Below are 23,283 nucleotides of genomic sequence, written 5' to 3' on the forward strand. Positions count from 1 at the left end.
CTTACTTACAAGTAGGGAGAGGAAAACTGAAGACTAGCTATGAGAGAGGCAGAGAGGTTTGGAACTGTGGTCAATTAACCAATTTGCCGCATAGTAATGTCACCATGGAAAGTCGAAACTCCATGCAAACCTGTCCTGTGTAGATTGCCAGCAACTATCTGTCACGCAGATAGTCACGCACACCTTAGATATCTCCGTTTTCTATATATTTTGGTTAGGTCAGGGTGTGACTCTAGGTACTCTAGGTTTTTTGTATGTCTAGGGTTTTTTGTATGTCTAGGGGTTTTGTATGTCTATATGGTTCCCAATCAGAGACAGCTGTTTATCGTTGTCTCTGATTGGGGATGATATTTAGGCAGACCTTTTTCCCACTTTCTGGTGTGGGATCTTGTCTATGTTAAGTTGCCTGTCAGAACTAGTTATGTGGCTTCACGTTTAGTTTGTTCGTTTTGTTGTTTTTGTTCGGTGTTCATTCATTAAAAGTAATAATGTAGGCCTACCACGCTGCACCTTGGTCTCATCCTTACGACGAACTATCAGTAAATAACACTGATTTTAAAAATCACACCTTTTTACAGTGTTAATTTCATCAGGTGATGTTCTTTATGATACAAGGAAAAACTAAATTTTGGCTGCACTGGACCTTGAATCATGTTGAATCGGAGCCATAGACGCTTGTTGTTTAATGAAAGATGCTGCCTCATTCAAGTTATGGGAAGTCTGCCTTCTGCTAATCACAATATTTTGTGCGTGTGTGTGTGTGCAGTTACTAACTAACTTGCGTGTTTGGACTTGAATTCATCGTTAACAGCCTTGGACCCAAGTTCGTTAGGGTTTGTTTAGCCAATTATACTTGTGTAAACTTGGAAAGCAGTGACCTGTACCTTTCAGTAGCATCTGTGTGCTAACAGGGTCACAATATGACCTCTAAACTCTGTCAGGAATCTGAGTCTGAGAACCTTCCTGCTTACATAAATGATTTCCGCTTGTTCTTAGATGACATGTAGTTTAATGACACACACACACACTGCATGACACTGACTCTTGTGCGTGATGTTTTGCACATACACACGTTCATTCTCATAGGTGGTCCAAAGGAAATGGAGTCATGCACAAATCCTTGAAGACAATAGATGGGTCTCAATTACTGTTAATCAATTGAATTCATTTTTAGAATGTATTGCTTAAATTAATATTCTATCGGGTGGATACAACAAAAGCATATTGGATTTAAAATGAAAAACATCTGTCATTTTAGGGGGTTTACAGATATGGCAGAACATAATATTAAAAAATTGACAAGGACCTTTCATATTATGCTATTGTAACATTTCATGGCGGGATTGAATTACTTGAAACTTCTCATAGAGAAGAAATTACATCAACCTGATCTCAGGTAGCTGGCTAATGTTAGCTAGCTGGCTAATGTTAGCTCGGCTAGGGGTTAAGCTTATGAGTTAGGTTAAAGTTAGGGTTAGGGGAAAGGTTAGCTAACATACTAAGTAGGTGCAAAGTTGCTAATTATCTAAAATGCTAAAGTTGTCCGTGATGAGATTCGCACGCGCAACCTTTGGGTTGCTAGACGTTCGCGCTAGACGTTCGCGCTAGACGTTCGCGCTAGACGTTCGCGCTAGACGTTCGCGCTAGACGTTCGCGCTAGACGTTCGCGCTAGACGTTTGCTTTATACACCGCCAACTAACCGCCCTCCTTTCATTTTTCCTTAAGTAACCTTCTGTCTTATGTAATCATACCAAACATAACATGTCATACTAATCTGGTGTCCCTGGTTTATGTATACTAGTATACATGAGACCAGGCTGATTGCGTAAATCACTAAATAATGACAATGACAATACTTAGGTGAATTACTGATAATCTGATAAACGTTCAAAAACTGATACCAGAGTAATAGAAATACATATACAGAGTTTGGCAAATTACAGACAATACTGCACTATACATTAACTCTCTAAAGCTATTATGTGATGCAAAACAGTCAAGTGAAGTGTATCTCTGAACAGCAAACCTTCTACAGACATATCGTTTTGTGAGAACTGACTTTTCCTTGGTTTCATGGCAGTTTGGCACGTAATGACAGGCCCTATACTACATTCCTTTCAATGAATCGAAATAACTATTCTGTACATCTCAATCATTGTAGCTTAAATACTCTAAATACTAACTCACAGTTTTTACAATGATTGAAAGAAGCTAGTGTTAAACTGTTTAGCTACAGTGTACAGCCAATGCCCCTTTAGGCCATGGAGAAGCTGCTCTGCTCTTACTGCCTTGCTCTCTGACCTGTGCGAGAAGACAGGAAAAACAAACAAACATTGATGTTTCTGGTCGAGGTAGCTTGACATCAAAGTGGAGCAGACATCCTCTCTCTCTCTCACAGTTGTCTCTCTCTTGTTTGTCCTTCCTCCTGTCTGGCTTACCAAAAGCTTTTCAACATTGTTTAAATGTGCCATTCCTTGTCTTTAGAGGATGTCAAATGAGTCATCCTGGGAGCCAATCTATTTCTGTTGGCACTAACACTTCCGCTAACCGAATAAGTCCCTTAGGAGAGCAGAAGCTGTCTGAAAAGCCATCTTTGGCAGTCTGAAGGCAGTGTTGTCAATGTATGTGTGGACATCCCTCTGACTCACAGAAACTTCACAATAATATGAGGAGTCTTAGTTGAAGTAACCGTTCATGGGATTCCAAATACACAAGATCTATATGCATTTCTCCTGTACCGTCTCATTACTTAGCAACACATGAAGAGCCTGTTCTTTCACACATGACTGAGTGGTCTGTCCTCCCACACCAGAGGGGTCCCTGGTTAGGTTTGTCACCTCTCTCCTCCCATCCTCCTCCCATCCTCTGTACTCTGTTCTGACAAATAAGAACTTTGGGGGTCTTGGACAGAGGAATTGCGGAGCCCAACCTGCTCTCCTGTGTGATGACAGCTTCCATCAGGAAGGTAGAGGACGACCTGAGAGGTGCTGGACACCTCCTTCAGCTCACGGGACACCAATGACGGGAACTCTTGTGAAGAGATGATGGAGTGGAGCTGGTGTTCATCAATGCAGTGGCAGTTCTGTGCTCCCTGTCTCTGCTGTCTCTGTGCTCCTATCTTACAGAACAGACACTTGATCTGCTCAATGAGCTTGAGGAGCACGGCCTTGCGGAGGAGGATGTAGATCCAGGGGTCCAGGATGGGGTTGAATGAGGCGAAGCGGATCGCCCGTAGATCTGGGTTCTTCTCCAGTCTCAGCTCCACCGGAGTCTTATAAATCTGGTTCAGAAACACTTGCACCTGCAAAGGAGAGGGAATAAATGGGATTTAATTGACATTGATGCTTATGTTTTTATACAGCTTTTTGACACCTACATCTGCAAGAGAAATTTAATTTAATCTGATTGAATTCTGCCCAAGGGGAACACCAGGTGTGGCACTCAGTAAAAACATACACAACTAACACACACACCACACATAACTAATGATGCCTATTTGTGTGGCGTGCATGTGTGTGTGTGCGACCATGTGTGTGTGCGACCGTGTGTGATATTTTACTTTTTAGTCATTTAGAAGACACTCAACCAAAGCGACTTACAATTAGTGCATTCATCGTCAGATAGCTAGGTGAGACAACAACACATCACATATCAAGTACATTTTCCCTCAACAAAGAATTTATCAGCTAAGTCAGTGCTGGTACACAAAGCAGAATGAAATGAGTGTACAAAACATTAGGAACACCAGATCTTTCAGACTGACCAGATGAATCCAGGTGAAAGGATTCATGATGCCTTTTCTGATGTCACTTCAATCAGTGTAGATTTGTATTTGTATGTATTATGGATCCCCAGTAGCTGCTGCCTTCTTGGGGCTCAGCTAAATTAAGGCAGTTATACAATTTGTAGATGAAGAGGAGGAGATGTTGACTTCAAGGATTTTTACGAATTGAGACATGGATTGTGTATGTGTGTCATTCAGAGGGTGAAGGGGCACTGTAGTGACAAGATTTAAATGCCTTTGAACGGGTATGGTAGTAGGTGCCAGGAGCACTGGTCTGTGTAAAGAACTACAATGCTGCTCGTTTTTTCATGCTCAACAGTTTCCCGTGTGTATCAAGAATGGTCCACAAACCAAAGGACATTCAGCCAACTTGACACAACTGTGGGAAGCATTGAAGTCAACATGGGCCAGCATCCCTGTGGAATGCTTTCCACAACTTGTAGAGTTAATGTCTGGACGAATTGAAGCTGTTCTAAGGACAAAAGTGGCAAGTGCAATTCAATATTAGGAATGTGTCCTTAATGTTTTGTACACTCAGTGTACACAGAGTGTACGAACATTAGGAACCCCTTCCTAATATTGAGTTGCACACCCTTTGTCATCAGAACAGCCTCAATTCGTCCAGGCATTAACTCTACAAGGTGTCGAAAGCATTCCACAGGGATACTGGCCCAGTCTCTGTCATGGAAAGATCAGGTGTTCCTATTGTTTTGTACACTCAGAACACGTATTACACTACTATGTACATAAACTATGAGAAAACAACGGACTCTAACTTACATTCACAATGTGCGTAAAATATCAACTCGTGCGTAAAATATCAACTCGTGCGTACATTTAAATCGTGCGCACAAAGTTTTAAAATGGCCTTTCTGCGAATAGGAAAAATAAATAAAATGGTTCACAAAGTGAGAAGAGAAACTTACAACAAGTGGAATGGAGCATATAAGCACCACCGCTGAGGTACAAATGAGTACAATCACCATCTGGATCTCTGCGCCGGCCAGATGCCCGAAGCTGCGTCTCCTTCTCGGTTCTGTGTTTCGTCCGGGGTCTGTCCACAATGACATCTTCCGGACAAACCGCCGGTGCATTCGAATCAGAGCACCGCATACCAGAACGTTACAGATAACTGTGGCTAGAATTAGAATCGAACTGAACCCCGCGTACATATATGAAAAGGCGGCATCGGTACTCACGTTGCTCCGCCACTCTATGAAGCACCAGGTTTGTGGGTACTGCTTTTTGACTTGTCCCAGACCCATGCTAGGTAGAGCGCAGAAAAGCACGTTGGAGATGTAAATAGCCAGAAGCGTCATGCCCGCCAGTCTCTGATCCACATAGTCGTTGTAGAAATACGCGTGGTTTATCGCCAAGTATCTCTCCACGGACATAGCGCATATAATGCTGAGCCCCGCTAGAGAGAAGAAAAGCATGATGAATCCAAAATACTGGCACAGTGGCTCCCCGCCTGGCCACGAGCCTTTCACATAGGTTGCGATGGTGACGGGACTGGCTAGGAGTGTCCCCAAAAGGTCTGTAACCGCCAGACCGCATACCAGCGTGTAGAACGTGGTCTCCTTCTGTTCTTTCCTGGATTTGCAGAGTACCACGATGGCAATGACATTTCCCACCACACCGAAAATAAACATGATGGACGGTATAGTCGGGATCATGATCCTCCCGGTCACAGTGTTGTTACTCATTTTAAACAAATATTTAGTTGCATTATAGGCTGTCGTTAATATTTCCCAATAAGAAATACAGTAGATGCATTAGGCATGGTATCTACAAAAGTGAAGCGTATCAAACATGATTGAAATCTTCATCCTGAATGTGAGCTGAATCAACATATTCACAACAGAAGTTAGAACGCCTTTAAAACTGTTGTTTCGTTGTTCAGTTGATTTTGTCCAAGTATCTGTAACCCGTCGACGTCATTGTCTTATCCCCTGTCCATTGACGTTTACAAATGACTGATCCATGTTTAAAAGTCATGCTCACTCGTCTGCCTGTGTAATCTACAGTTCACTGATATGATTGAGTCTGTGTGGTTTTAAATTCCCCTCTGCATGAGCACTGCCCCGCCCCCTGCTCCAAGCCTCCAGCTGTCAATACCTCTTAGAAGTAGTTTGCTTCTTAAACGCACAAAGGTTTAGAGTTCCTCACTTTCCATGATTACTTTCCATGATGCCCACAGAAATTCCGGGATGCTCTCTGCATATCTGAGATTTATATCATTTTTAAAATGTAATATTTCAGTACAGCACATCAGTAACATTATTGCAGCAGAAACAGAAATAACACGTTATGTAAGCAAAGGCCCGTTACAGTAGGTAGCTAGGTATAATTTATATTATTGTGTGGTTTCAACATAATAGGCCCATCAACGGCTTCCTAAAACAGAATCACTTATCACTTACATACGACTAATACATTTAAAATATATACATTTTTAACTTTATATATATATATATATATATATACAGTGCCTTGCGAAAGTATTCGGCCCCCTTGAACTTTGCGACCTTTTGCCACATTTCAGGCTTCAAACATAAAGATATAAAACTGTATTTTTTTGTGAAGAATCAACAACAAGTGGGACACAATCATGAAGTGGAACGACATTTATTGGATATTTCAAATTATTTTAACAAATCAAAAACTGAAAAATTGGGTGTGCAAAATTATTCAGCCCCTTTACTTTCAGTGCAGCAAACTCTCTCCAGAAGTTCAGTGAGGATCTCTGAATGATCCAATGTTGACCTAAATGACTAATGATGATAAATACAATCCACCTGTGTGTAATCAAGTCGCCGTATAAATGTACCTACACTGTGATAGTCTCAGAGGTCCGTTAAAAGCGCAGAGAGCATCATGAATAACAAGGAACACACCAGGCAGGTCCGAGATACTGTTGTGAAGAAGTTTAAAGCCGGATTTGGATACAAAAAGATTTCCCAAGCCTTAAACATCCCAAGGAGCACTGTGCAAGTGATAATATTGAAATGGAAGGAGTATCAGACCACTGCAAATCTACCAAGACCTGGCCGTCCCTCTAAACTTTCAGCTCATACAAGGAGAAGACTGATCAGAGATGCAGCCAAGAGGCCCATGATCACTCTGGATGAACTGCAGAGATCTACAGCTGAGGTGGGAGACTCTGTCCATAGGACAACAATCAGTTGTATATTGCACAAACCTGGCCTTTATGGAAGAGTGGCAAGAAGAAAGCCATTTCTTAAAGATATCCATAAAAAGTGTCGGTTAAAGTTTGCCACAAGCCACCTGGGAGACACACCAAACATGTGGAAGAAGGTGCTCTGGTCAGATGAAACCAAAATTGAACTTTTTGGCAACAATGCAAAACGTTATGTTTGGCGTAAAAGCAACACAGCTCATCACCCTGAACACACCATCCCCACTGTCAAACATGGTGGTGGCAGCATCATGGTTTGGGCCTGCTTTTCTTCGGCAGGGACAGGGAAGATGGTTAAAATTGATGGGAAGATGGATGGAGCCAAATACAGGACCATTCTGGAAGAAAACCTGATGGAGTCTGCAAAAGACCTGAGACTGGGACGGAGATTTGTCTTCCAACAAGACAATGATCCAAAACATAAAGCAAAATCTACAATGGAATGGTTCAAAAATAAACATTTCCAGGTGTTAGAATGGCCAAGTCAAAGTCCAGACCTGAATCCAATCGAGAATCTGTGGAAAGAACTGAAAACTGCTGTTCACAAATGCTCTCCATCCAACCTCACTGAGCTCGAGCTGTTTTGCAAGGAGGAATGGGAAAAAATGTCAGTCTCTCGATGTGCAAAACTGATAGAGACATACCCCAAGCGACTTACAGCTGTAATCGCAGCAAAAGGTGGCGCTACAAAGTATTAACTTAAGGGGGCTGAATAATTTTGCACGCCCAATTTTTCAGTTTTTGATTTGTTAAAAAAGTTTGAAATATCCAATAAATGTCGTTCCACTTCATGATTGTGTTCCACTTGTTGTTGATTCTTCACAAAAAAATGCAGTTTTATATCTTTATGTTTGAAGCCTGAAATGTGGCAAAAGGTCGCAAAGTTCAAGGGGGCCGAATACTTTCGCAAGGCACTGTAATATCTGGACTGTAGGTAAGCTATATATGTATATATAAGAGATGCTTACCTACAGTCCAGACATTAGATTACGGAATAGTCTAAAATATATAACAGAAATGTCTATTTACTGTTGTCAGGATGGCCTAGTTGTCTAAGGCACTGGACTCAAGGAGTGAATCCTTCTTGGAGATATGGGTATTCTGGTTTCCGAATGGAGGCGTGGGTTAAAATCCCACTTCTGACAGTGAATTTCCCTAAGGAACTCAGACTTAAACAATCTACATAGAGGACTGCCCCAAATGGTGAAAACAAAACACATGAAACGGGAATAATTGTTTTACACAGGTCATCAATGACCTATGGCTTTGAATGTGCTCACTTAATAGATGTACTTAAAAAAACAGTTTTTACTCTTTGTTTTATTACATTTTAGAATGTTGTCATTTTTCATTATTAGTAGTTTAAGTCATGCATATATCATACCTACAGTTCAGACTTCATGATAACGAATAGTGAAAAACATATCAGAATATTAAGTGCTTTAAGTTGTCAGGATGGCTGAGTGGTAGTCAAGGTGAGAAGTCTTTCTGGATAAACCTGTATATGTGTATTCTGGTCACCGATTGGAGGCATGGTTTCAAATCTCATTTCATTTTTTTGTTTTCAATTCTGTGTAGCTTAAGTCCCGCATGAATCCTACCTATAGATCAAACTTTATGTGACAGAATAGTGAAAAACAGAATCATTTTAAATCTTTATAGTTGTCAGGATTGAAAAGTGATACAAAGAACGGAAAACAAAAAAATGTTAAAAGGTAATGAAAGATATAGTAAAAATATATATTTTAAGGAATTTGCATAACTTAGTGAATTCTAAGCTAGGCATATGATGACCTGATGACCTGTATCAAACGATTATTCCAATTTCATGTTTTTTCAATTTTAAAATTATGACATCTATCAAACTATTAATCACTGTTCATGTGTTTTGCTTTCACCATTTTCAGAAATTCTCAGTGTTGACAAAAAGCAACTTTTATAGAAAAATGATATGTCAACAGAGGGATTTGATCCCTCTCCTTCAATCAGACACCTGAATACCCATATATCCAGGAAGACTTTCCACCTTGAGTCTGATGCCTTAGACTGCTTGGCCATCCTGACAACTATCAACCCTTAAAATTCATATTTTTTCACGATTATGTAACAAAACATATAGATAATAAGATACAAAGTATCTATCAGTATTCTGTAACATAAAGTCTGATCTGTCTGATTGAAACATCCAGAACTTAAAAATGTTAAAAGCTAGGCTTAAGATGACATGTATCGAACGATTTTTCCCGTTTCATTTGTTTTCTGTTCTCAAATTATGACATCTATCAAACTATTAATCACTATTCATGTGTATTCCTTTCACTATTTGGAGAAATTCTCAATGTTGACAAAATGCTTTTTTTTTGGAAAGAGGTATGTCAGAAGAGGGATTTGAACCATCCCCTTCAATCAGAAAAACCCTGTAACCAGGAATGCTTCTCACCTTGATTCTGTCACCTTAGACCACTCTGCCATACTGACAACTATAAAACCTTCAGATACAAAGAACGGAAGCCAAAAAAATGCTAAAAGCTAATGACAGATATAGTAAAAAACATTTTTTTAAGGAAATTGCGGAGGTGAGTGAATTCTAAGCTGGCCATATGATGACCTGTATCGAACGGTTATTCACGTTTCCTGTGTTTTCTGTTCTCAAATGATGACATCTAGCAAAATATCAATCACTATTCATGTGTTTTTCTTTCACTATTTGTCAATGTTGACAAAAAACTACTTTTTAGGAAATAACTTTTCAGAAGAGTGATTTGAACCCTCTCCTCCAATCAGGAAACCCCTATAACCAGGAAGGCTTCCCACCTTAAGTTTGGCACCTTTGACCACTCGTCCATCCTGATAACTATGACCCTTTTTAATGGAATTCATATGTTTAAATGAATGATTAGAATATTCCACCCTGAAACCATATAATTGTATGAAATTGATTAGAATCATAAAAGTATTATTAATGATGTGTATAGTTTTAGTCAGTAAAATTATAATAAAGGATGTGTGTAATTTTAGTCAGAATTAGGGTAAAACAATATATCTGTACAATATATCTTCTTAGTATCTTAACACAAACTGTCTGAGCAAAATTCGGTGCCGACCTTGCTAGGGGCCTCTGAGAGATTTGGGAGAGGGCAGTGTGTATCCCCTAATCTTGAGGGAGGGCAGGGAGTGCTTCTCACGGTCCCTAATCTTTGTCGGCTGGGTATTGATACAGTATGTGCGTAGGATACCTTCTGTTTGTGTGCAAAAGTATGTGCGTAAGGAGCTAGTATAAAATCAAAGGTTTTGTACAACGATCCAGCGCTCTCGTGAATAAACATTTTGACTATTTTAGCTGGGCCTCTGTCTGTTTCATTCAACCAGTATCTTACAAATTCTGGGTTGCAGACCGAGTAGTTTAATAGAAATGGGTTATGAACATTGAGAACATAATTCTCGTGACAATTTGGTCCTTCGAGCCGAATTCCAATACCTGTCCCTGCCGTCCGAAGGTACCACACCGAAATCCGTGCACGGGCGGGTCATTGACCCGTAAATTAAAGACCTGTCCCCTGACATTGGGGTTCTATAACAGGCCGGTATATATCTAAGGTCGGCAGAGACGGTGATGGAATCTAACCTACATTGCTTTTATTCACGAATTATGGGGAATTGACGCTCGGGCTACATTCAGAAATATATTTTTGATTGTTTTTGTGTAGTTTAGGTGTTAAAAAATTCCCATAGGGCATTCTAACCTGTTGAACCATTTTTAGAATTTTGTGGAAAGGAAAAACACACATAGGTTAAGAGAATATACAATAGTAAAGGAAGATAGCAAATGAGTAAGAGAGTAAAGAGACACATACATAGATTGTGCAGGAGAGTAACTATAGTAATTGGATAACGGGAAAAGAGCACATACATAGATCATAGAAATACATAGACATAGATTGTGAGAATAAAGCATAGTAACTACAAGGTTGTACTAAACATGGGTAGTAAATCCTCAAAGGAGGTCCCGGAATTAACAGGAGATGGGAAATATATGCAGGGAAAAGATAAGAGGAACATCTATTTTGGCCCCAAATGGAGAAAAAACTATGAATTTGACGGACGTTTAAATATAGAAAAACTGGAATCAATGATTAAACAAATAAATAGGGTTTGTGGGGACAAGGTAGAAGAGCAACGGACAGAAGGGCTCGACATGCTCGTATTTGGCTGGCTGAAGCTAGGGAAAGAGCGGAGGGGGCAAAGAAAAAGGGAGCTATTAAGGAGGAAGAATTAGGTAGCCAGGAGCAGACAGAGAGGACTCCCACGTCTCCCACAGAGACATCGCCTAAACCCAAATTATATCCCTCCCTGGCAGACCAGGGGGAGAGGGGAAATCCAGACGACGAGGTGGTGGTGATGAAACGGAGTCAGCCGCATCAGGTGCCGCCCGTCCCGTACCCCCTCCCCTTTATGCTGGTCCTCGGGGAGCTGAGGGAGGAAGAGAGGAAGAGGCACAGAAAGGAGGACAGGATTTAGCAACCTTATTGAGAAAGTGTATAGAGGTAGAGGAAGGGAGAAAGTTGAGAAAAGTGGATAGAGACAGTCAATAGGAAGGCGGAGATAGATGCTTTAACTGTCACAAACCAGGTCATTTAGCTAGAGATTGTGAGGCACTGTGTAAACACTGCAATAAAGTAGGCCATAATCACAGAGTTTGTAAACAGAGAGAACAGGTTGAGTCAGAGCATCTGCCAGTAACTATCGGGGTAATTGTAGACAAAACATAAAGGAGGCCTTAAGGGGAAGGGACCTAAGAGAGAAGGGAAAAATGGACAGGATCAGATGATAGAAAATGTTTCAATTGCGATGAGACAGGACATTTCGCCAGAGAGTGTAAGGCTCCCTGTAAACATTGTGACCGAGTAGGACACAACCACCTCAATTGCAAACATAAGGGGAAGGACAGGCACGACAATCAGGAGAGAAAGAGAGAGGCAGAGACAACGAGAGCGAGATTAATGGGAATGCTCGCTGGGGAAACGCTTGGACCTTAAAATCAGGGCTATTTTCTGGGAATTGTCTCAGTAGTACGTGCCTGAGTTTACGACTACAGACAATTATAATAACAGGGTTATTTGCGTCTCTGTCACTATTGATATGTTTGGCCTGGAAAGATATGGTTGTTAGTGTTTGTTTAAGATATAAACTGTTTTAATAGCTTGTTTAGGTTAAATTGAAAGACTAATTCACTCTAAATAATAGCGAAGCGATTTCGATGTAATACTTTGTCTTGCCTAAATGATCTGCTGGAATAACGTATTGAGAATTGGGTTGATTTTAAATGGCTGGATCATAGAAGAGACAGTTACGTAAATCTAATGAATTCTAAATAATAGCAGAGAGATAATTGCGATAGAGTTGTGCCCATCGAATTGTGTTTTTTTTCTTATGGATTGACTGATGTAGGTCATATATTTGGCGACTCACATGTTACTTTTAAGTATTGACATTTCATAAGGGTGAAGCCGAAAGAGAAGGGACAGTTGTAAAGTTTGGTTTTAATCGTACGATAGCGGTAAGGCAGAACATGGTTGGAGGAGAGGTTATATTTTTGTCCACTGGTAAGAAGAGGAGAGTTAGTCGCGCCCACTAGGCTATACTTGGCTGTAAGAGATTCAGGTCTGAATAGTTGAATCGTAAAAGTTTTGTGATAGTTTCTGGTTATTCATTATTGGTTTGATTATTGCAGTAACACCAACTGGAACAGAAAGTTAAAGTTTCCATTACGTGGAACAATGTCAGGTCAGTAAAGTGGATTGCAGGTTGAGTTCATTTTATTTTACAGGGACAGTGAACATTAATCATAGTTGTGTGTGTGTGAGGCAGGATATTCCTATCAAGCATTTTGAGAGACTGTTTGAAGAAAGACTGAATAGGTTTTAATGTTGAAAAGCAAGCTTGGGCTAAACTAGTCAAGTAGTAGGTGAATTTCATAGATTTAAAGTACAGTATTGTATCCAAGGGTAGCGCATGTTAAATTAAGTACATATAACCATTGAGGAAATTTAAAATTAATGATTGGAGGGAGTACAATGGAATTATCATTATTATTAGGTTTTCTTTGTAGTAAACGTTTGGGTCTCTGAATCGGGGTAGCATAATGAATGATGACCAAGTGGTTTTTTTCTGTGAAAAGGAGTGCTTCATTGTCTTTCTTTGGAATGTTTTCTGGGGGCTGTAATCTTGTAGGGAGCGAGTGAGATAGAGGCATGTGTCACGGCAGATTTCCTCAAACTATGAAACAAGGATCGGACCAATACGCAGCGTGGTCGGTGTCCATGGTTTTTAATAAGAAAAACTAAACATGAACACAAATACAAAATAATAAAGTGAACTGGCAACGAAACAGTCCCGTGTGGCACAAACACTGACACAGGAAACAATCACCCACAAAATACCCAAAGAATATGGCTGCCTAAATATGGTTCCCAATCAGAGACAACGATAAACACCTGCCTCTGATTGAGAACCAATCTAGGCAACCATAGACTTACATAAACACCTAGAATGAACACAACCCCATAAATCTACAAAACACCCTAGACAGTACAAACACCCTAGATGAGACAAAAACAATACATCACCCATGTCACACCCTGACCTAACCAAAATAACAAGGAAAACAAAGAATACTAATGTCAAGGTGTGACAGCATGTTTCTACCAAATTGAAAAGGCCTGGAAATGTTTCGTTTGTTTTTAGCCTTTAAGTTTGAGGAGATTTCCATGTTTCCTAGAGACGATATCTTAAAGGGGTACACACACATATAGAATATTATAAGTTTATTTTCTGAGTTTTAATTAAACACGTGAATTCTTTAGATAAAGGGAATGTTCTGGGAACCTGGGATACAACATGTAGAAAATGTTTGATGGTTTTTCTTTCATTTGTATAATATAGTATGAAACACGACTCTAAAAGGGTGTTATGACTTTTGAACTCTATCGTGGCTTTCCTTTGTGGTCTGATCAGCCTCATGGGAGGGCCATTTGGATAATGAATGTAAGGTCATTTGTGATACTGATTTTAAGTTAATATGTGTAATGGATAATTATGAACGAGTTTAGAGTTCTTTGACATATTTGTAATTTCAACCAATGAGAAGAAAGAAATGACAAAGCCTTGGATTAATGGTAGACTTATGTTAATTATTTAGAACCTAATCTAAGCCAACAGGACAGGGATATATGACTGTGGTGATTCAGGATCATTGAGAGCATCGAGATAACCTTAATCAAACTATGTAATAACCTTAGAGATAGCCACCATAGACAGGTGATTTTTCTAAAAATCCATGAGTTCAGACAAGGAGACAGTGAGACATTTAGTAAATCTTTGGAAACAACCCATATTTGATACTGACTGTTATGAGAAAGAGCGACAGACAGATAGTAGGATGGGCAGACGGAGAAGCCCTCCCCGCACTGCTGAGACCTTGATGGTTGAGGAGTAGCATGAGGAGAGAAGATAAAAGTGATACAGAATGGGTAGATAACAGTTACTGAGTGGAGACAAAAGGGGAATGAAAGCTTAGTTGGTTTCAGGAACTAAGGTGTTAGACACTGAACCATTGCCCAGAAATGATTCTGCACAACAGGCCAAAATAATAGCATTGACGAGTGCCTGCCAAATAAGATAGGGGAGAAAGGTGACTATTTACACAGACAAGCACATAGGCATTAAAAACCATACGAAGCAGCACAGATAAATCCTAAAGAAGAAAAGACACTTGACAGTGAATTGCTACAGGATAGCCAAGAACGAACGCCCCAGGGAGAATTGGACATGTGGAAAATGAAAGGGACGATCCTACAAGATAATGTCAAACATAAGGATAATTTACTAATCTTACCTAAGTCACTGTTTAGACATGCGCCATTATTGATACATGGGCAGAGCCATGTATCAACAGGAGGGGTTAGGTTAGGACACACTTTGTGGCCTTTTGGATAATAAAAAATAAAAACAATTGTTTATGTATATAATAGATATAGCAAATGGGTAGAAGCGTTCCCAACTTACTTGGCGGACACGATTATGGTAACTAAAATATTAGGTCAAGATATTATCCCTAGAGTTGGTTTACTATGATCTAAGTCTTTAAATAATGGATGACAGTTTAGCTAATCAGGTAGAACAAATAGAAGGCCAGAGTTAAGGACCAGAACAAATAGACATAGAAGTTGAAGATATACTAGCAGAACACATGAGAAGACTGTTTGTTAACCAAACCAAGGTTTCCAAGATTTTGTGTCCAACAGGTGAATTACAGGAGAAGGTGATTCACTCATTCCATGTGGATCCAGTCTCTGAGGGGAATAGACTGGAAGCAGCCACAGTGGGAGGGGCCATATCAAGTACTCCTGGTGACAGCCTTCGCGGTGAGAATATCTGAAAGAGCTACCTGGGTTCATGTCACACATTGCAAGAGGGTAAGACACACTGACACTGGCGAACAATCACAGAGTTAGGAGAAGAACCGAATACCAATAAGGTTTGGAGGTCACCTCTCTAACGAAGATTCCCTAACCCGCCCTATCCTCCCTGTGTGCGTTCATAAAAGTGAAAGTAGCCTCTAGCTGATGATATGTTCTCTGTGAAAGGGTGGGGCTTTACAGGATTGCTGATAGGTCTGATCTGATTGTGGTCTGATTGTGGGAGCCATATTCCTAATACACCATGACCTATCCGAGTAGGAAGAAGGTGGTAACTTGACCCATAGTGTAGAAGATGAGGATTTTGTATTAACCAAGCATAAAAGATAACTTAATCTGGGTAAACAGGAAGTGAGAGTAGAGATAGGGAAGGATGTCTCAGTTGAGTTCTATGTAGACCAAAATGGGGTCTCTGACCCCTTGGCAGTCTAGGACTGTGAGCCATTATGGAATATATATGTGCAGGTCCCCGTGTAGTTCATGGAAACAGGTCATAGCTCACACCGAGAGAGAGGGCTATATAAATCCACATATCCAGTATGGAGGAAGATGGAGTATAGTGAAGGTGAGGGGTTTTGACTGTAATCCGGAGCGAGGGAAGTATTGCATAAAGGTACGAATTACCATTATTGATAGCATTGGAGTTCCAAGGGGGTGCCTGATGAGTTCAAAGCTAGGAATCAGATATGGGCTGGATTGGATTGGATTGGAATCAAGCATCTTCTGATGGTAAACTCTCAATAAAAATGTAGATTGGATCAATTATATCTACAATAACCAACAGCGTTTCATCAACTATACTAGAGAGGCGATAAAAGGGTTAGCAGAACAAACAGCTGCAACTAGTTCGATGGTTTGGCAGAATAGAATAGCATTGGATATTTTGCTGGCTGAAAAGCGTGGGGTGTGTGTGATATTCAGATTAGAATGTTGTACTTTCATCCCCAATAACACAGCTCCAGACAGATCAGTGACCAAGGCCCTGGCTGGTTTAACCAGATTAGCTCACGAATTAGCAGAAAACTCTGGGGTGGATAATTCTCTAACAAATTGGTTTGACAGTATGTTTGGGAAATGGAAAAATGTCATCATCACTGTGTTGTGGGCGACTTTTACCTGTATGAGTGTTTTGGTTCTGTGTGGATGTTGTTTGGTCCCCTGTGTGAGAGGTTTGATTACCGGGACTCTGGAGAGAACAATGACGCAACAGATGGTGAGGTACGATCCGATTCCGAGCTCCGGACAGTGGATGACGAATACAGGCCTCCAGGCCTAGGAGAGGGCTCCATTTCTATTAACTACGAGGAGCCAATGTTGAATAAGACTGTTTTTAATGTTTAAGACTGTTTTTTTTATGAAGATTGTAATAAAAATCTTAACAGGAAGCGTTATATTTGGATATAGGCCTATAACAGTCATTGATGAATATCGAATGTACATACATGTATGTACATTCAAACTACCTGCCCTCCAGGACATCTACAACACCCGATGTCACAGAAAGGCCATAAAGATCATCAAAGACAACAACCACTCGAGCCACTGCCTGTTCACCCCGCTATCATCCAGAAGGCGAGGTCAGTACAGGTGCATCAAAGCAGGGACCGAGAGACTGAAAAACAGCTTCTATCTCCAAGGCCATCAGACTGTTAAACAGCCACCACTAACATTGAGTGGCTGCTGCCAACACACTGACACTGACTCAACTCCAGCCACTTTAATAATGGGAGTTGATGGAAATTGATGTAAAATACATCACTAGCCACTTTAAACAATGCTACTCAATATAATGTTGACATACCCTACATTACTCATCTCATATGTATATGTATATACTGTACCCTATATGATCTACTGCATCTTTATGTAATACATGTATCACTAGCCACTTTAAACTATGCCACTTTGTTTACATACCCTACATTACTCATCTCATATGTATATACTGTACTTGATACCATCTACTGTATCTTGCCTACGCCGTTCTGTACCATCACTCATTCATATATCTTTATGTACATATTCTTTATCCCTTTACACTTGTGTGTATAAGGAAGTAGTTTTGGAATTGTTAGGTTAGATTACTCGTTGGTTATTACTGCATTGTCGGAACTAGAAGCACAAGCATTTCGCTACACTCGCATTAACATCTGCTAACCATGTGTATGTGACAAATAAATTTGATTTGCCTTTGTTAAAAGTATTGTTTTGAATTATTCTTGTATACCATTTATGTTTCCATATTGTATTTGAGGTATCAGTGTGTATTATTTAGTCATTAAGGGTGGATTGTTAATGGAATTTATATGTCTAAATTAATGATTAGAATATTCCACCCTGAAAACATATAATTGTATGAAATTGATTAGGATCATAAAATTATTATTAATGATGTGTGTAGTTTTAGTCAGAATTAGGGTAAAACAATATATCTGTACAATAAATCTTTATAATATCTTAAACAAAGACTGTGAGCAAAATTCGGTCCTGACCTTGCTCAATATGAATATTATGTTTTCATAGTTGTCAGGATGGCTGAGTGGTCTAAGGCTCCAGACTAGAATCCTTCCTACTTAAAGGGGTATTCTGATCTCAGTGTTAGAGGGAAGGGTTCAAATCCCTCTTCTGACAGAGCGTTTGCCTTAAAAAAGTAGCTCTTTGTCAATAATGAAAAATGGTGAAAGGAAAACACATGAACAGTGATTAATAGTTTGATAGATGTCATAGTTTGAGAACAGAAAACACATGAAACGGGAATAATAGTTCAATACATGTCAACATATGCCTAGTTTAGAATTCAATAAGTTACTCAAATTCCATTGAAAAATTTTTTTTACTATATCTTTCATTAGCTTTTAACATTTTTTGTTTATTTTTCTTTGTCTCTTAAGATCTGCATGTAACCATCAGACATATCAGATGTTATGTTACATAATCGTGAAAAAATATGAATTTTAAGGTTTTGTAGTTGTCAGGATGGCCGAGTGGTCTAAGGTGAGAATCTTTCCTAGTTACAGGGGTATTCTGGTCTCTGATTGTAGGCGAGGGTTCAAATCCCTCTTCTGACACAGCTTTTGCCTTAAAAAAGAGTAGCTCTTTGTCAAAACCGAAAATGGAAACAGGAAAACACATGAACAGTGATTAATAGTTTGATAGATGTCATAGTTTGAGAACAGAAAACACATGAAACGGGAATAATAGTTCAATACATGTCAACATATGCCTAGTTTAGAATTCAATAAGTTACTCAAATTCCATTGAAAAATGTTTTTTACTATATCTTTCATTAGCTTTTCACATTTTTTGTTTCTTTTTCTTTGTATCTTATTATCTACATGTTTCCATCAGACATATCAGACATAATGTTACAGAATCAAGAAAAAATACGAATTTTATGCATTTATAAGTGTCAGGATGACCGAGTGGTCTAAGGTGCCAGACTCAAGGTGAGAATCCTTCCTAGTTACAGGGGTGTTCTGGTCTCCTATTGGATTCGAGGGTTCAAATCCCTCTTCTGACACACCTTTTGCCTTAATGAAGAGTAGCTCTTTGTCAAAACCGAAAAATTCTCCAAATGGTGAAAGGAAAACACATGAACAGTGATTAATAGTTTGATAGATGTCATAGTTTGAGAACAGAAAACACATGAAACAGGAATAATAGTTCAATACATGTCAACATATGCCTAGTTTAAAATTCAATAAGATACTCAAATTCCATTGAAAAATGTTTTTTACTATATCTTTCATTAGCTTTTAACATTTTTTGTTTCTTTTTCTTTGTATCTTATTATCTACATGTTTCCATCAGACATATCAGACATTATGTTACAGAATCATGAAAAAATATGAATTTTAAGGATTTGTCAGCGTCAGGATGGCTGAGTGGTCTAAGGCGCCAGACTCAAGGTGAGAATCCTTCCTAGTTACAGGGGTGTTCTGGTCTCCTATTGGAGGCGAAGGTTCAAATCCCTCTTCTGACACACCTTTTGCCTTAAAAAAGAGTAGCTCTTTGTCAAAACCGAAAAATTCTCCAAATGGTGAAAGGAAAACACATGAACAGTTTGATAGATGTCATAGTTTGAGAACAGAAAACACATGAAACGGGAACATATGCCTAGTTTAGATTTCAATAAGTTACTCAAATTCCATTGAAATTTTTTTTTTACTATATCTTTCATTAGCTTTTAACATTTTTTGTTTCTTTTTCTTTGTATCTTAAGATCTGCATGTAACCATCAGACATATCAGATGTTATGTTACATAATCGTAAAAAAATATGAATTTTAAGGTTTTGTAGTTGTCAGGATGGCCGAGTGGTCTAAGGCGCCAGACTCAAGGTGAGAATCCTTCCTAGTTACAGGGGTATTCTGGTCTCTGATTGGAGGCGAGGGTTCAAATCCCTCTTCTGACTCACCTTTTGCCTTAAAAAAGAGTAGCTCTTTGTCAAAACCGAAAATGGAAACAGGAAAACACATGAACAGTGATTAATAGTTTGATAGATGTCATAGTTTGAGAACAGAAAACACATGAAACGGGAATAATAGTTCAATACATGTCAACATATGCCTAGTTTAGAATTCAATAAGATACTCAAATTCCATTGAAAAATGTTTTTTACTATATCTTTCATTAGCTTTTAACATTTTTTGTTTCTTTTTCTTTGTATCTTATTATCTACATGTTTCCATCAGACATATCAGACATTATGTTACAGAATCATGAAAAAATATGAATTTTAAGGATTTGTAAGTGTCAGGATGGCCGAGTGGTCTAAGGCGCCAGACTCAAGGTGAGAATCCTTCCTAGTTACAGGGGTATTCTGGTCTCCGATTGGAGGCGAGGGTTCAAATCCCTCTTCTGACACAGCTTTTGCCTTAAAAAAGAGTAGCTCTTTGTCAAAACCGAAAAATTCTCCAAATGGTGAAAGGAAAACACATGAACAGTGATTAATAGTTTGATAGATGTCATAGTTTGAGAACAGAAAACACATGAAACGGGAACATATGCCTAGTTTAGATTTCAATAAGTTACTCAAATTCCATTGAAAAATGTTTTTTACTATATCTTTCATTAGCTTTTAACATTTTTTGTTTCTTTTTCTTTGTATCTTAAGATCTGCATGTAACCATCAGACATATCAGATGTTATGTTACATAATCGTGAAAAAATATGAATTTTAAGGTTTTGTAGTTGTCAGGATGGCTGAGTGGTCTAAGGCGCCAGACTCAAGGTGAGAATCCGTCCTAGTTACAGGGGTATTCTGGTCTCCGATTGGAGGCGAGGGTTCAAATCCCTCTTCTGACACAGCTTTTGCCTTAAAAAAGAGTAGCTCTTTGTCAAAACCGAAAAATTCTCCAAATGGTGAAAGGAAAACACATGAACAGTGATTAATAGTTTGATAGATGTCATAGTTTGAGAACAGAAAACACATGAAACGGGAACATATGCCTAGTTTAGAATTCAATAAGTTACTCAAATTCCATTGAAAAATGTTTTTTACTATATCTTTCATTAGCTTTTAACATTTTTTGTTTCTTTTTCTTTGTATCTTAAGATCTGCATGTAACCATCAGACATATCAGATGTTATGTTACATAATCGTGAAAAAATATGAATTTTAAGGTTTTGTAGTTGTCAGGATGGCCGAGTGGTCTAAGGCGCCAGACTCAAGGTGAGAATCCTTCCTAGTTACAGGGGTATTCTGGTCTCCGATTGGAGGCGAGGGTTCAAATCCCTCTTCTCACACACCTTTTGCCTTAAAAAAGAGTAGCTCTTTGTCAAAACCGAAAATGGAAACAGGAAAACACATGAACAGTGATTAATAGTTTGATAGATGTCATAGTTTGAGAACAGAAAACACATGAAACGGGAATAATAGTTCAATACATGTCAACATATGCCTAGTTTAGAATTCAATAAGTTACTCAAATTCCATTGAAAAATGTTTTTTACTATATCTTTCAATTGCTTTTAACATTTTTTTGTTTATTTTTCTTTGTATCTTAAGATCTGCATGTAACCATCAGACATATCAGATGTTATGTTACATAATCGCGAAAAAATATGAATTTTAAGGTTTTGTAGTTGTCAGGATGGCCGAGTGGTCTAAGGCGCCAGACTCAAGGTGAGAATCCGTCCTAGTTACAGGGGTATTCTGGTCTCCGATTGGAGATGAGGGTTCAAATCCCTCTTCTGACACAGCTTTTGCCTTAAAAAAGAGTAGCTCTTTGTCAAAACCGAAAAATTCTCCAAATGGTGAAAGGAAAACACATGAACAGTGATTAATAGTTTGATAGATGTCATAGTTTGAGAACAGAAAACACATGAAACGGGAATAATAGTTCAATACATGTCAACATATGCCTAGTTTAGAATTCAATAAGTTACTCAAATTCCTTTGAAAAATGTTTTTTACTATATCTTTCATTAGCTTTTAACATTTTTTTGTTTATTTTTCTTTGTATCTTAAGATCTGCATGTAACCATCAGACATATCAGATGTTATGTTACATAATCGTGAAAAAATATGAATTTTAAGGTTTTGTAGTTGTCAGGATGGCCGAGTGGTCTAAGGTGCCAGACTCAAGGTGAGAATCCTTCATAGTTACAGGGGTATTCTGGTCTCCGATTGGAGGCGAGGGTTCAAATCCCTCTTCTGACACAGCTTTTGCCTTAAAAAAGAGTAGCTCTTTGTCAAAACCGAAAAATTCTCCAAATGGTGAAAGGAAAACACATGAACAGTGATTAATAGTTTGATAGATGTCATAGTTTGAGAACAGAAAACACATGAAACGGGAATAATAGTTCAATACATGTCAACATATGCCTAGTTTAGAATTCAATAAGTTACTCAAATTCCATTGAAAAATGTTTTTTACTATATCTTTCATTAGCTTTTAACATTTTTTTGTTTATTTTTCTTTGTATCTTAAGATCTGCATGTAACCATCAGACATATCAGATGTTATGTTACATAATCGTGAAAAATTATGAATTTTAAGGTTTTGTAGTTGTCAGGATGGCCGAGTGGTCTAAGGCGCCAGACTCAAGGTGAGAATCCTTCCTAGTTACAGGGGTATTCTGGTCTCCGATTGGAGCCGAGGGTTCAAATCCCTCTTCTGACACGGCTTTTGCCTTAAAAAAGAGTAGCTCTTTGTCAAAACCGAAAAATTCTCCAAATGGTGAAAGGAAAACACATGAACAGTGATTAATAGTTTGATAGATGTCATAGTTTGAGAACAGAAAACACATGAAACGGGAATAATAGTTTAATACATGTCAACATATGCCTAGTTTAGAATTCAATAAGTTACTCAAATTCCATTGAAAAATGTTTTTTACTATATCTTTCATTAGCTTTTAACATTTTTTTGTTTATTTTTCTTTGTATCTTAAGATCTGCATGTAACCATCAGACATATCAGATGTTATGTTACATAATCGTGAAAAAATATGAATTTTAAGGTTTTGTAGTTGTCAGGATGGCCGAGTGGTCTAAGGTGCCAGACTCAAGGTGAGAATCCTTCATAGTTACAGGGGTATTCTGGTCTCCGATTGGAGGCGAGGGTTCAAATCCCTCTTCTGACACAGCTTTTGCCTTAAAAAAGAGTAGCTCTTTGTCAAAACCGAAAAATTCTCCAAATGGTGAAAGGAAAACACATGAACAGTGATTAATAGTTTGATAGATGTCATAGTTTGAGAACAGAAAACACAGGAAACGGGAACATATGCCTAGTTTAGAATTCAATAAGTTACTCAAATTCCATTGAAAAATGTTTTTTACTATATCTTTCATTAGCTTTTAACATTTTTTGTTTCTT

At 38.7% G+C, this 23,283-nt stretch overlaps 1 protein-coding gene and 10 non-coding genes across 11 annotated transcripts; 10 read left to right on the forward strand and 1 right to left on the reverse strand.

Annotated features, from left to right (window-relative positions):
• Positions 1–1,602: 1,602 nt before the first annotated feature.
• Positions 1,603–5,815, reverse strand: LOC110536332 (prostaglandin E2 receptor EP4 subtype-like). Its single transcript, XM_036936243.1, has 2 exons — positions 4,712–5,815; positions 1,603–3,302 (listed from the first exon to the last, which is right to left on the reverse strand). The coding sequence occupies exons 1-2, from the start codon at positions 5,489–5,491 to the stop codon at positions 2,835–2,837; spliced, it is 1,248 nt and encodes a 415-aa protein (XP_036792138.1). The 5' UTR covers positions 5,492–5,815; the 3' UTR covers positions 1,603–2,834.
• A 13,054-nt stretch (positions 5,816–18,869) lies between these two features.
• trnal-caa lies at positions 18,870–18,981 on the forward strand. The gene is made up of 2 exons: positions 18,870–18,907; positions 18,936–18,981. It is a non-coding gene; the product is annotated as a tRNA-Leu (tRNA).
• Positions 18,982–19,331: 350 nt separating this feature from the next.
• trnal-caa lies at positions 19,332–19,443 on the forward strand. Its single transcript has 2 exons — positions 19,332–19,369; positions 19,398–19,443. It is a non-coding gene; the product is annotated as a tRNA-Leu (tRNA).
• Positions 19,444–19,762: 319 nt separating this feature from the next.
• On the forward strand, positions 19,763–19,874 carry trnal-caa. Its single transcript has 2 exons — positions 19,763–19,800; positions 19,829–19,874. It is a non-coding gene; the product is annotated as a tRNA-Leu (tRNA).
• Positions 19,875–20,214: 340 nt separating this feature from the next.
• On the forward strand, positions 20,215–20,326 carry trnal-caa. Its single transcript has 2 exons — positions 20,215–20,252; positions 20,281–20,326. It is a non-coding gene; the product is annotated as a tRNA-Leu (tRNA).
• Positions 20,327–20,655: 329 nt separating this feature from the next.
• trnal-caa lies at positions 20,656–20,767 on the forward strand. The gene is made up of 2 exons: positions 20,656–20,693; positions 20,722–20,767. It is a non-coding gene; the product is annotated as a tRNA-Leu (tRNA).
• A 329-nt stretch (positions 20,768–21,096) lies between these two features.
• On the forward strand, positions 21,097–21,208 carry trnal-caa. Its single transcript has 2 exons — positions 21,097–21,134; positions 21,163–21,208. It is a non-coding gene; the product is annotated as a tRNA-Leu (tRNA).
• A 341-nt stretch (positions 21,209–21,549) lies between these two features.
• trnal-caa lies at positions 21,550–21,661 on the forward strand. The gene is made up of 2 exons: positions 21,550–21,587; positions 21,616–21,661. It is a non-coding gene; the product is annotated as a tRNA-Leu (tRNA).
• A 351-nt stretch (positions 21,662–22,012) lies between these two features.
• Positions 22,013–22,124, forward strand: trnal-caa. Its single transcript has 2 exons — positions 22,013–22,050; positions 22,079–22,124. It is a non-coding gene; the product is annotated as a tRNA-Leu (tRNA).
• Positions 22,125–22,475: 351 nt separating this feature from the next.
• Positions 22,476–22,587, forward strand: trnal-caa. Its single transcript has 2 exons — positions 22,476–22,513; positions 22,542–22,587. It is a non-coding gene; the product is annotated as a tRNA-Leu (tRNA).
• Positions 22,588–22,938: 351 nt separating this feature from the next.
• Positions 22,939–23,050, forward strand: trnal-caa. Its single transcript has 2 exons — positions 22,939–22,976; positions 23,005–23,050. It is a non-coding gene; the product is annotated as a tRNA-Leu (tRNA).
• Positions 23,051–23,283: the final 233 nt, after the last annotated feature.

The sequence above is a fragment of the Oncorhynchus mykiss genome, chromosome 11 (assembly GCF_013265735.2).
Source record: "Oncorhynchus mykiss isolate Arlee chromosome 11, USDA_OmykA_1.1, whole genome shotgun sequence".
NCBI lineage: Eukaryota > Metazoa > Chordata > Actinopteri > Salmoniformes > Salmonidae > Oncorhynchus > Oncorhynchus mykiss.